The sequence below is a fragment of the Callospermophilus lateralis genome, chromosome 9 (genome assembly GCF_048772815.1).
Source record: "Callospermophilus lateralis isolate mCalLat2 chromosome 9, mCalLat2.hap1, whole genome shotgun sequence".
Classification (NCBI taxonomy): Eukaryota; Metazoa; Chordata; class Mammalia; order Rodentia; family Sciuridae; genus Callospermophilus; species Callospermophilus lateralis.
The window spans coordinates 1,939,021-1,951,559 of NC_135313.1; the positions used below are offsets into that span (position 1 = coordinate 1,939,021).

Sequence of the window (12,539 nt, forward strand, 5' to 3'; positions counted from 1 at the left end):
TGCTGCCTGCCCTCTGTGTGACGCGCAGTGGCCAGCGCACTCCAGCTTAGTGAGGTTCTTGTTTGAGCTCTGGCTCTCGAGGGCTGAGGGTCCTCATCAGGACTGCAGAGGAGGCCCAGGGATCGGTGGCTCTGGGAAGAGGAGTGTGAGTCTTGCTTGCTGCTGCTGCCCTTGGCTTCGCAGCCTAAAGGCACAGGGCATCCTTCCTGAGTCTGAGGTACAGTACCCACCCACCTGTGACCAAGAGCAAGCCCAGTGCTGCTCTCGGAGACTTGGGGCATCTGTTCCTTTAGCCCTTCGCGAGGACGCTGCTGTTCTAGGAGCCCGGTGTCTGTGAGTTTCCGTCACCACCTCCCAGCGGCAGGGTCTCATCACCTCATAATGGCACAGTGAGCCGCCTCCTCCACGCTTCTGCACTGAGCAGACTGGAGCCCAGGGGCTGGTGTGCACAGGGGGGTGTGGATGGATGATCAGAACTGTGCCACCTGGTAAAAGCCACGGTAGAGCTCCGGGAAGCCCTCCGGGTTGTACCTCTGTGTGGTGAGGCGTGCGGTGGAATCCCTGACTCTGGTGGATGGCTTTACCGAGCACACAGCACAGGCCCAGGTGGACTCTGTCTGCACCTGCACAGGTGTTTGTTCTGACGAAGTACCCTACCTAGGCTTGTGGTCAGTAAGAGCATGATCCCCGTGAGGCCGCAGCTGTGGTGTCTCTTAGAGTGAAACTGTAAGAAGGGTCATGTTTTGTCCCCCTTCTCATTTACTGTTTGGTCACAATACTATAATCTGGATTTCCTATTAAAAGGTCAGGAAATCCCACTGTCTTGGAATCGCCGGCAGCGTTCTGGAGCTGCCTTCAGGCTCTCCAGGCTCGCCAGCTCAGGGCAGCAGCAGCCCACCCTGATCAGAATCGGCTGGGCACTGCTGGCAACACCTCATGCCCATAAGGACCCAGTTTGGGGACTAGAAATCTGCTGGGCTTGGTTCCTGCACCCCATCCAACTGTGCTATGTCTCTCTGGTGTCCACTCGACAGCCTCGTCTTGGTCTTGGGTGACATTGAGTGTCCGTGAGACGTCCTCCTTCGGCGACATCTTTCAGGAGGGAATCTCTGCTGGCAAGAGGCAGCTTACACAGCCTGCAGGTGTCTCTGCACCCCTCACCTGCCCTCCCCAGCAGCCTGCAGAGGTGGAGAAGGGAGGTGCTGAACCTTGGGGAGCAGGCAGAGCCAGGCTTGTGGCCATGGCCAGGCAGCACATCCTGGCTCCTCCTGCCCCTGTGCTGCTGGGTGGTCCTTGGAAGTCACCGAAGGACGTGGACCACTGCTTGCTTATTTCTGTCCCACTGTCCCCAGAAGGCCATTTAAGTGAGTGGTCTAGAAGGTGAGTTTTTTCTGTAGGGAAGACTCTAGTGTGCATACAGTGCCGGTGACCTCAGGTGGCATGGAGCAGGGCTGGCTCCTCTGGGTGAGCTGCTCTTGGGTGGGCGTGAGCCCCTTTGCCTTGTCTGGCCCGACCAGCTTCGGGAGGCAGCATTCTCACAGGAAGGGCACGCCTCACAAGTGGCAGGTCTCCCCAGTTGGCACTGTGTGCGGAGCCTCTCCCTGCCAACTCTCCGGTATTAGCTTGGGGCCTATCTGCCCCACACTTCAGCTATTCTGACCACATGCTCCCAAACAAAAACCGCTGTCGGCTAACAGGGAGCAGACTTGGCTTATTCTCTCAGAAGAACCCTGGCAGGCCCCCTTGGGTAGGGACTGCAGGGCCTCGCTAGTACCAAATGCCAGCCTGCTCACGGTGCCCCATAGATCCTGCTGTGTGTGATCACAGCTGTGACTGGACAGTTCTGGCTGGGGCCCAAGGTCCCACTGAAGAGGGGCTCTGGCATCAGGCCACTTCCTTAGCAATGTGGACAGCACAGACGGAGAGGCCAGTCTTCAGGACAGCCCAGGTAGTCCAGGTGAAAGTGTCAATATTGAGGACCAGGGCGGGCTTTGGTCCCAAGCTCCCTGTGGAAGGCGTTGTGGCCCAGGGGTCTTCTGGGGCCTCCCTTAAGCTGGACTGGCAGGGGCAGGCTTCCAGCACATTCTCTCTGCACCAGGCCTGTGTAAGTTGGTGGTTATTTAGCTTGTTCATTATTATTGCCAACTTCTTTGGTTTTGTTGAAAAGTCATTTTTCTGGCCCATACCTATGTGCCTGGGCTGTAGGCTTTGTCTGGGGGATGGAAGGATGAAAATGTTCACCTCATAGACGACACAACTGCTGTCCCTATTCCTTTGCATTGTTGACATGGCGTGACTTGGATTTCTAGACCCAGACATGCTGGTAAGTGACATGGAATTTGAACAGCAGAACCCCTGAGCAGCACTGCAGTCTGTCCAGTGCCCCGTGCAGCGTGGGAGCTGCTGGGGCCACCTCACTCGCCGACAGTCTTCAGCAGGGCAGGGCTCAGGCCAGGCCTTCTTCACAACCTGAACCCTCCCGGGAACACAGGATCAGCCTAGTGCCTAGGGCCAGCTCCGACTGGAATGACCTTTGGCCACTCTCCTCAGGGTAGAGCTGGCTGGGCAGGTGCAGCGTGGTGCAGTGCTCGAAGATTGGCCTGGCCCCTGTTCTACGGCATCACCCAGCAAGATTTGGGAGATATTTCTGCATATACCATCTCCTGCCTGTGGGTCCTGCCAGAGGTCACTGTGAGGGGCAGCATCCACCCAGAAGGGCAGCCGTATCCGTGTGCACAGCACCCGCACGTGTGTGCATGTCTCATACTTGCACACAGGCTGAATGGCAGCTCCCTGCACACCCCACTTGTCCCTCCCTTACTCCACCACCTGAGCTAAACAGTCTCCACAGGAGGCTGGAGCCCCACTCTGGACTCACCTGCTGGGCCAAGACCCTCACACACTTTGTCTCTCTGTGCCTCAGTTTCCCCCTAAGGTCACTGTGAAGACTTGGTTCTGGAGGTAGAGTGCTCTGAAGGGCCCGGCCAATCTTAGTGCCATCACCATTGCCCTTGATGGCTGCAAGGATGGTGATTCATCCCCATGTTGACATGCGGGTCTCCTCACAGATTCCACAGGCCACACTGTGCCCAGGTGCTGGCTCACCATCCTGCTACGTCTTCTTCCTCAAGGGGATCACAGCCATCAACACCCCAGGAACATGGCTGCTAATGCGACAGCGATGGGCAGCCAGCCTCAGGCTGAGGTGGAGGGTCTAGTGGGAGGTGGCGGCGGCCCCTGGGAGGCCACGTGCTGCAGAAGCAGAGAGCTAACAGTGTGGTCTTTTTCTACCTCCCCAATGAGTAAATGGAGGTGGAGTGTGGTTCCTAGTGAGGTCGAACATTTCCCGCTTACTTTTGATGACTTGTGGGATCTCTTGTTCTGCTCACCTGCTTGTCGTACCCCTGTTAAAGGTGACAGCCGTTTATATGTAGTCATCTGTGTATCAGGAACAGTACAAGGAGCTCCTCCCTTTGCCTCTTGTATTTTCATATCATTTACTTCCTATGAACAATTGGATCTTGTTAAACTTCTTCCTAGTAGGTTGGGTGCTCCTGAGTGCCGGGGGTCCCCGCGGGCTGACGCCTGTCTCCTTCGCCCACAGCAGCAGCAGGAGATGCTGGCCCTGAAGCACCAGCAGGAGCTCCTGGAGCACCAGCGCAAGCTGGAGAGGCACCGCCAGGAGCAGGAGCTGGAGAAGCAGCACCGTGAGCAGAAGCTGCAGCAGCTCAAGAACAAGGAGAAGGGGAAGGAGAGTGAGTGCCATGGCGGGGCGGGCTGCGGGAGGGCGGGGCGCAGCCACTGGCCCCTTGCTATGGGGGCTGGGTTCCCTGGCAGCAGCTCTGCAGGGGACGTGCCTGAGAAGAGCAGGCGGCTCAGGGTGTCAGTGCTCAGTGAGCTGGCTGATGCGCGGTCATCCTGAACGCGGTTGAAGAAGGGCCTTTTCCTTGGACAACCGGTTCCACCCAGGGAGCGCCTGGGACCCTGTCAGCACCTCCTCCAGCCAGCCGGGTGTCGGCCTCATCACAGCCGCCACCATCCCTGGCTGCAGAATGACTCTGCCAGAGTCTGCCAGACTCTGCTCGGTGCTACTGCCACCTGTGCTGTGGCTGTCCTCTAGCCTCATCCTGTGACAGGGACATGCAGGTGTGTGCTGCTCCCCAAATTCTGTGCAGCTCACTGAAAATGCACTGTATAGCTCTCTGATGTGTGTTTCTCAGCAGACATATTTTCAACTTAAAAGTTTTTGAAAAGTCACCCTTTAAAACTCTTAATATTCAGCATGTATCAAAGAGTATTTGTAAAATGCAGGTAAGGCATACAAGAGCACAAAGCAGAGTCCACTGGTGGCCTCAGGCAGTTGAAGGAGAGACATTTGGCTTCCCGTGAAGTCCCCTCTGAGCTTCCCTGTGCCCCGCCATGTGGCCTGCCACAGCCTACTGGAGACTGTTGTCGCCCCCATGCTTGGTCTCCTTCTCCCAGCGTCCATCACTGCCATGTGCTCCCTGGGCTGGAGTGCTGGCTGTGTGCTGGGCCGGAGCAGACGTGCTGGGGCTTGCTCTCCCCTCCCGTCCAGTGCCATGCTGTGCAGGGCTGTGCAGCACCATTGACGAGCCTCGCACTGACCCCCTCTTCTCCTGGCTCTTCCCACCTGGGGGCTCTCGGCATTTGCTGGTCGCTGGAGTGCTACTGAGGGACCTCAGGGGTCTCTTCTGAGCATCTGCTACAATGGCAGAGTACAGCCACAAAATATTCCTATTGCCTGATTTATGGACTGTCCGTCTGTCTAAAGAGGAGCAAACCAAGAAATAGACACTAAGGGATTTATTGTGAGGACTTGCTCTCTCTGATGTGGGGCCGCCAGGCAGGTTTGAGAGCCATAGAGCAGGTCTTCAGATGGTCGGGCCTCTAGATGGTCAGGCCTCTGGTGATCAGGACTCCAGCTGGACAGGCCTTTAGATGGACAGGCAGCCAGATGGTCATGACTTCAGGAAAGGCAGACTGGAGCTCGTGGGCACAGCCGCAGGCTCTTCCCACAGCAGGGGTTTGTCTTTCCGAGGGGCCTCAGTGCTGCGCAAGCCTGACTCACGTGACCGCAGGCACAGCCAGCCCCCACTTCAGTTACATCTAAGAGGACTTCCTGTGACACCTAGGTTAGCCTTTGATTGGATAATGGGGGTGGCCTAGCCAGTTGACACATTTGAAGACCATCCCACCAGGTGGGCTAAGTAGCGATCCAAGGTGCTTGTACCTGCTCCCTGGGAAGCAGGAAGGCTGGACCCAGGAGGAGCGCTCAGCGGGGTGCGGCCTTCCACAGAGGACCCTGAGGATTCGTGGGCAGCCCTTGCCCCAGACATACGACAGGCAGTGGCCTTGCTGGAGCTGGGCTTCTCATCTGAGGAGAGGAGCCCAGAGGCGGACATTGGCCTTTAAAGGTTCCCCGCTGGCTGCCGTGCAGAGGAGCAGGCAGAGCAGGGCCCAGGGGAGAGGCAGCGGTCTGTGGATGTTGATGGGGTGCTGTCAGGTTCCACTACGTTGGGGAGGGGGAGCCACCAGCATCTGCAGATCCTGAGACAGTGGAGTTGCTCCATGGTCTGCCTGCAGTGAGCAGGACGGGAGCAGCCGTGAGGTTACACGTCTGCGTGGGCAGCTCAGCTTACCAGTCCTGCACCTTGAGCCAGTGTGTTGCTTCTGTGGTCACCACAGGACACGCTTGCAATACCCAGTGAGGGAGGGGCTGGCCTTGAGCAGCCGCTCTCAGCATCCCTCATCTTCTGGCCCACAGAAGGCCAGTGACCCGCAAGGGCTTTTCTCTCAGCAAGAGGCACCTGTCCTTGAGGTGCAGCATGCTGACAGACTTGAAAGTCATGTCTTCAAAGACAGAAAATGGCAGCCATCCTCACAGATTATCTTAACCGGGTTTTGCACACCACAAAACGCTCTGTGCTAAAGCAAGGTCTGTCTTCTAAAATTGTTTGAAATTTTTTTAAATACAAAAAAGTATACAATCTTTAGTGGTAAGGAGCTTCTGGGAGTGATTTAACAAATCACACACCTGGGTGACCTCTGCCCAGCCACCCCTAGGGCTACTGCCAGCAGCTGGGACTCCTTTCTTCCCAAAGGCCACTCTTCCCTGACCCCTACGCAGGTTGAGTCAGCCTGCTTTTGACATGCATGTGAATGGAATCATGAACGTGTAGGATTTTGTTTCTCACTTCTTTACCACAGTATTAAACTTGTAAAATTAGTTCCCGTTTTGCATTTAGCTTCTCCCATTTGACTGCAAATGCACAGTATAGTGCCCATTCACAGCCAGCAGGTATTTGGGTCGCTCCCCTAACCAAACTGTTACAAGCAGTGCTCCCATGTGCATTCTTGGAGTAATGGACAGTCCGGAAGTGGAATTGCTGAGCCGTGGGGAATGGATGACTTTAACATCCATGCACAGTGTATCCATCCACCTCCTGCCTGCTGGACAGCAGAGATGGAGCTGTCCTCTCCAGCACCTGCCGAGGTCAGTCATTTGAATCTCAGCTGTGCAGCAGTGCCGGCTGCCTCTGAAGCTGCACTTTCCTCCTTACCAGGAGATACAGTGGTTCTCCTGTGCTTGGCCAAGGAGATGTCCTGCTGTGAAGTGCTCAGCCCTGGAGAGCAGTCTTTGTTTAAATCATTCTCAGATTCTTTTTATTACCTTTCAAAAAGGTCTTTTGCCCATTATTTTTTGAAGAGCCAAAATGGTTTAGATGTGAGTTGTCCCCCATGTTAGAAATCTGGGGCGCCTCAAGGAATCAAACACAGCTCAGAAGTAGCTCCATAAGGCAAACTACTTTTAAAGATGGGCGAGCTACCAAAGAAAATCCAGCAAGCCAGCAGGCAGTCCCCTGTGGTTATGCCTAATGCCGCTCTGTCCCCTGCTCTGATAGGAGGAACCAGTGCTACAGTCTACACGACTGGATGATTTTAAATTTGGGAGGGCAAAGGGAAGGGCTACAGTTAAAATGGCTGTGACTGGATCTTACCTCCCAGTTAAGGCTGAACGCTGTATTCTGAGGCGGGAACACGGAACTTTCTCCCTCTCACTAGTCCCCCTTTTCTTTCCTACCTTTTGGTCTCATTTTCATGTTTGTCCTTGTGCCCTTTGGCATTGCCATCCATCCTAGACATGTTAACATTTTGGGGTGGAAGTGACCCTCGGTAATGAGTTCGCCCCTGGTTAGTCCTTGAGATAGCTGTCCTGATGATCAGGAGCACGCGGTGAGGCCCTGCCCAGCTCCGTTATAGATGGTCTTCTTTCCAGGTCTTGATTAAAATCAGGTGGCCAGGGTGGAAGTGATGAGTCGCCAACTCCAGAGCGGGAGTCTGAGCAGCAGCTCATAATATACCATAAAAAAGACAGGTGCTCTTACAAATCGTCACGTGTGGTTGAAGATAAGGAGACCTGCCAGGTGCAGTGGCCCACGCCTGTAATCCCAGCAGCTCAGGAGGCTGAGGCAGGAGGATCTAGAGTTCAAAGCCAGCCTCAGCAAAGACAAGGTGCTAAGCAACTCAGTGAGATCCCGTCTCTAAATAAAATGCAAAATAGGGCTGGGGATGTGGCTCAGTGGTTGAGTGCCTCTCTGTTCAATCCCTGGTAACCCCCCCCCCCAAAAAAAAAATGGAGTTCTGGGTCTTAAAGTAGAATGTTGATGATTTCATAGTTACCCCTTCTACCTAGCTGGTCAGGGTGAAAGCTGGAGTCAGCTAGGTCTCCAGCCACCCTGTAGGTGACAGCTGTTCTTCACAGCAGGGGTCTGCAAGACCCTGGCAGGCCGCAGACACAAAGCCTTGCCATAATACAAAATGAAGTTCACAAGACCAAAAACAGTGTACGATAGTTTAGAGTCAAGAAACATAATTTCTATACACTAATATTTATTGAGTATCTGTTTTACCTCCACAAAAACCCATATCAACTTCGTTACATAAAGATCCTTTACAAATTTTACTTTCTTTTAAAACTCCTGTACAACCCTGAATATCTTTTTGGATTTACCCAAACCCTTACTTAGTTTTGTATTATATCGCTTGTTTATTTTTGAGATATTCCTTACAACAAAAACAGCTCTTTTGAACATGATATTAAATGTACTTAATGCTGGTCTACTCTGGAGCCTTCTTAGCATGGAGTAGGGTGACAGGCAGAAGCGCACCCCGGGGAGGTGGGGCTCTCGACTAATCTTACTTAAAGTGCTATACTTTTGAAGCTGATCTTTGCCTCTTTCTTTTTTTTTAAATTTATTTTAAAATAAATTTTAAATTTAATTAAATGCAAGATGCATTTTGATTCTTGTACACCATTGCAACACATCTTTCCCCTTCTCTGGTTGTACATGATGTGGTCTTACATGTGCCTAGGGCAATGATGTCCATCTCATTCCACCTTCTTTCCTGCCCACCCCCATTTCTCTGTCTTAACTATCATTTTACAAAGTTCTCATATGTTGTTTCCTGAATCTATCTGAATGTCAGGTAACATAATACAACACTATGTCTGAAAAATGAATCCAATAGAAAGGCTAAGAGTGCTCCTAACTTAAATCATTCTCAGATTCTTTTTATTACCTTTCAAAAATACATTTAAATGCCCATCCCTGTGTTAAGAGTAACACAAACGTGTGTGTGTGTGTGTGTGTGTGTGTGTGTCTGTGTTTTGATAACAGGTTACCTTTGTCCAGTTACAGAACGTTAAAGTCCCCAGTTAAATTTGCTATTTCTGTGTAAATCTGAAGGAGATTCCCTTTACAGCCCACAATTAGTTTGCAGAACTTCAGCTTGGGAAAGTGCTCTCCTAGGCTTTTAGATGTGTACATGTTTAGGATGCCTGGCAAAGCTGGCTCAATTCATGTTTTATAAATTTGTCCAGAAGAGAATGGATCCCCATTAATGCCTCTCTTTTAAGGGGTGTGTGTGTGTTTTCCTGGGGCAGGTTAACTCCTCCTTAAACGAAGTCTTGGTCACGTAGCATTGATCTTCTTTCTCAGTGTCCCTCTGGCCCAAAGGGCCGCACTCACGTTTAACTCTCCCAGGAGAGCGGGCTTCGTTTCCTTTCACTGGGAGGCACTTGGAAAGGACGTTGCTGCTCCCCAGGTGAGAATGTGCCTGTACATTTACTCCTGCACAACAGGTCCTACCCCAGGAAAGGGCTGGACAGTCCAGATTATACAAAAAACAAACTGTCCAGTATTTTGAACATGAAGGGTGCTATATTTTGCTGAATGCTTTTTCTGTATCTATCAAGATGATCATATGGTTCTTATCTTTAAGTCTGTTGGTGTGATGAATTACACTTACTGATTTCCATATGTTGAACCAACCTTGCATCCCTGGAATGAACACCACTTGATTGTGGTGCATGATCTTTTGATATGTTTTTGTATTTGATTTGCCCGAATTTTATTGAGAATTTTTGCATCTATGTTCATTAGAGATATTGGTCTGAAGTTTTCTTTTTAATGTGTCTTTGCCTGGTTTTGGATGATATTGGCCTCATAGAATGAGTTTGGAAGTGCTCTTTTTCTATTTCCTGAAATAAATTGGAGAGTATTGGTATTAGTTCTTCTTTAAAGGTCGTGTAGAACTCGCTGTGTAACCATCCAGTCCTGGGCTTTTCTTCTTGGTTGGTGGGCTTCTGATGACATCTTATATTTCGTTGCTTGAAATTGATTTCTTTAAATTGTGTATATCATTCTGATTCAATTTGGGCAAATCCCAAGACTCTGGAAATTTGTCGATGCCTTTGATATTTTTCTATTTAAATGGAGTACAGTTTTTCAAGTTAACTTCTAATTTTGTCTTCTGTATTTCTGTGGTGTCTGTTGTGATATTTCCTTTTTCATCATGTGTGTTAGTAATTTGAGTTTCTCCTCCTCTTTATTAGCATGGCTAAGGGTTTGTCAGTTTTATTTGTTTTTTCAAAAATAACAGGAACATATCTCAACATTATAAAAGCTATCTATGCTAAACCCCAACATCATTCTAAATGGAGAAAAATTGAAAACATCCCCTCTAAAAACTGGAACAAGACAGGGATCCTCTCTTTCACCACTTCTATTTAACATAGTTCTTGAAAGCTTAGGAGAGCACTTTACCTTTTGGGAGCAATTAGACAGATGAAATAAATTAAAGAGACACATATAGGAAAGAAGAACTCAAATTAGCACTATTTGCTGACGATATGATTCTATACCTAGAAGACCCAAAAAATTCCACCAGAAAACTTCTACACTAATAAATGAATTCAGTAAAGCAGCAGGATATAAAATCAACACTAATAAATCCAAAGCATTTCTGTACATCAGTGACAAATCTTCTGAAAGGGAAACAAGGAAAACTATCTCATTTACAATAGCCTCAGAAAAATAAAATCAAATACTTGTGAATCAACTTAATGAAAGAGGTGAAAGGATCTCTACAATGAAAACTACAGAACCCTAAAGAAAGAAATCAGAGAAGACCTTCGAAGATGAAAAGATCTGCCTTCTTCTTGGATAGGCAGAATTAATATTGTCAAAGTGACCACACTACCAAAAGCACTGTACAGATTTAATGCAATCCCAATCAAGATCCCAATGGCATTCCTCCTAGAAATAGAAAAAGCAGTCATGAAATTCATCTGGAAAAATAAGAGACCCAGAATAGCTAAAGCAATCCTTAGCAGGAAGAGTTAAGCAGGTGGTATCGCTAGATAAGACCTTAAACTATACTACAGAGCAATAGTAACAAATACAGCATTGCTTTGGCACCAAAATAGGCTTATAGACCAATGGTACAGAATAGAGGACACAGAGACAAGCCAACATAACTACACATATCTTATCTTAGACAAAGGTGCCAAAAACATACATTGGAGAAAAGATCGCCTCTTCAACAAATGGTGCTGGGAAAACTGGAAATCCCTATGCAACAAAATGAAATTAAACCCCTATCTCTCACCATGCACAAAACTCAATTCAAAATGGATCAAGGACCTAGGAATAAAACCAGAGACATTGTGCCTATTAGAAGAAAAAGTAGACCTGATCTCCATCATGTGGGATCAGGACCTGATTTCCACAATAAGTCTCCTTGATGTCAGAATTACAATCAAGAATCAATAAATGGGATGGATCAAAATTGAAAAGCTTCTCAGCAAAAGAAACAATCTGTGAGGTGAATAGAAAGCCTTCGTTTTGGGAGCAAATTTTTAACCACACACACCAGATAGAGCACTAATCTCTAGGGTATAGAAATAACTCAAAAACTAAATAACCCAATCAATAAATGGGCCAAGGAACTTAACAGATACTTCTCAGAAGAGGATATACAGTCAGTCAACAAATATATGAAAATATGTTCAACATCTCTAGCAATTAGAGAAATGCAAATCAGAACTACTCTAAGATTTCATCTTACTTCAGTCAGAATGGCAGCTATTAAGAAGGCAACAATAAATGTTGGTAAGGATGTGGGAAAAAGGCACACTCATACATTGCTGGTGGGACTGTAAATTGGTACAACCAATATGGAAAGCAGTATGGAGATTCCTCAGAAAATTGGGAATGTAACCACCATTTGACCCAGCTATCTCTCTCCTTGGTTTATCCCCGAAGGACTTAAAATCAGCATACTCTTAGTGATATAGTCACATCAATGTGTATAACAGCTCAATTCACGATAGCTAGACTGTGGAACCAACCTTGGTGTCTCTCAATAGATGAATGGATAAATAAAATGTGGTATATGTATTCAATGGAATATTACTCAGTTTTAAAGAAGAGTGAAATTATGGTAGTTGCCAGTAAATGGTTGGAGTTGGAGAATATCATGCTAAGTGAAATAAGCCAATCCCACAAAACCAAAGGCTGAATGTTTTCTCTAATGTGGATGCTAATTCACAGTCAGGCGGCAGTAGGGGGCACTAGGGAAGAATAGCGTTACCTTAGATTAGGTAGTGGGAAGTGATGGGTGGAAAGGGGAGGGGATGTGGGGATAGGAGAGATAAAGAATTAAACACACGTTATTGTTGTATGTATATATGTGACTACATGACCAATATACTTCAACATGTATGCTCAGAAAAATGAGAAATTACCCCATTTATGTATGATATATCAACATGCATAAATGCATTCTACTGTCATGAGTAATTAAAACAAATTAAAAATTTTTTAAAAATATACAAACAACAAAAGTGTTGGCGAAGATATAGGGGGAAAAGCCACACTCGTACACTGCTGGTGGGATTGCAAATTGGTGAAGTCAATATGGAAAGCAGTATGGAGATCCCTTGGAAAACTGGGAATGGAACCACCATTTGACCCAGCTATTCCACTCCTCAGTCTGAACCGAAAGAACTTAAAAACAGTGTCCTACAGGGACACAGCCACATCAGTGTTTATAGAAGAACAATTCACAATAGCTAAACTGCAGAACCAACATAGATGCCCGTCAGTAGATGAACGGATAAAGAAAATGTGGCATATATACACAATGGGATATATTACTCAGCAATAAAAGAGAAT

The 12,539-nt window shown here is 48.4% G+C and overlaps 1 protein-coding gene across 8 annotated transcripts in view; it reads left to right on the top strand.

The window, feature by feature from the left end:
* Positions 1-12,539, top strand: part of Hdac4 (histone deacetylase 4) — a 256,818-nt gene that overhangs the window by 154,756 nt on the left and 89,523 nt on the right. For 6 of the 8 annotated variants that reach the window (XM_076866635.2, XM_076866634.2, XM_076866638.2 and 3 more), the window contains exon 5: positions 3,605-3,755. In XM_076866635.2, the coding sequence (XP_076722750.1) occupies positions 3,605-3,755 (151 nt within the window). The remainder of the gene's footprint in view (positions 1-3,604; positions 3,756-12,539) is intronic. The other 2 variants (XM_076866636.2, XM_076866639.2) reach the window with 1 other exon arrangement.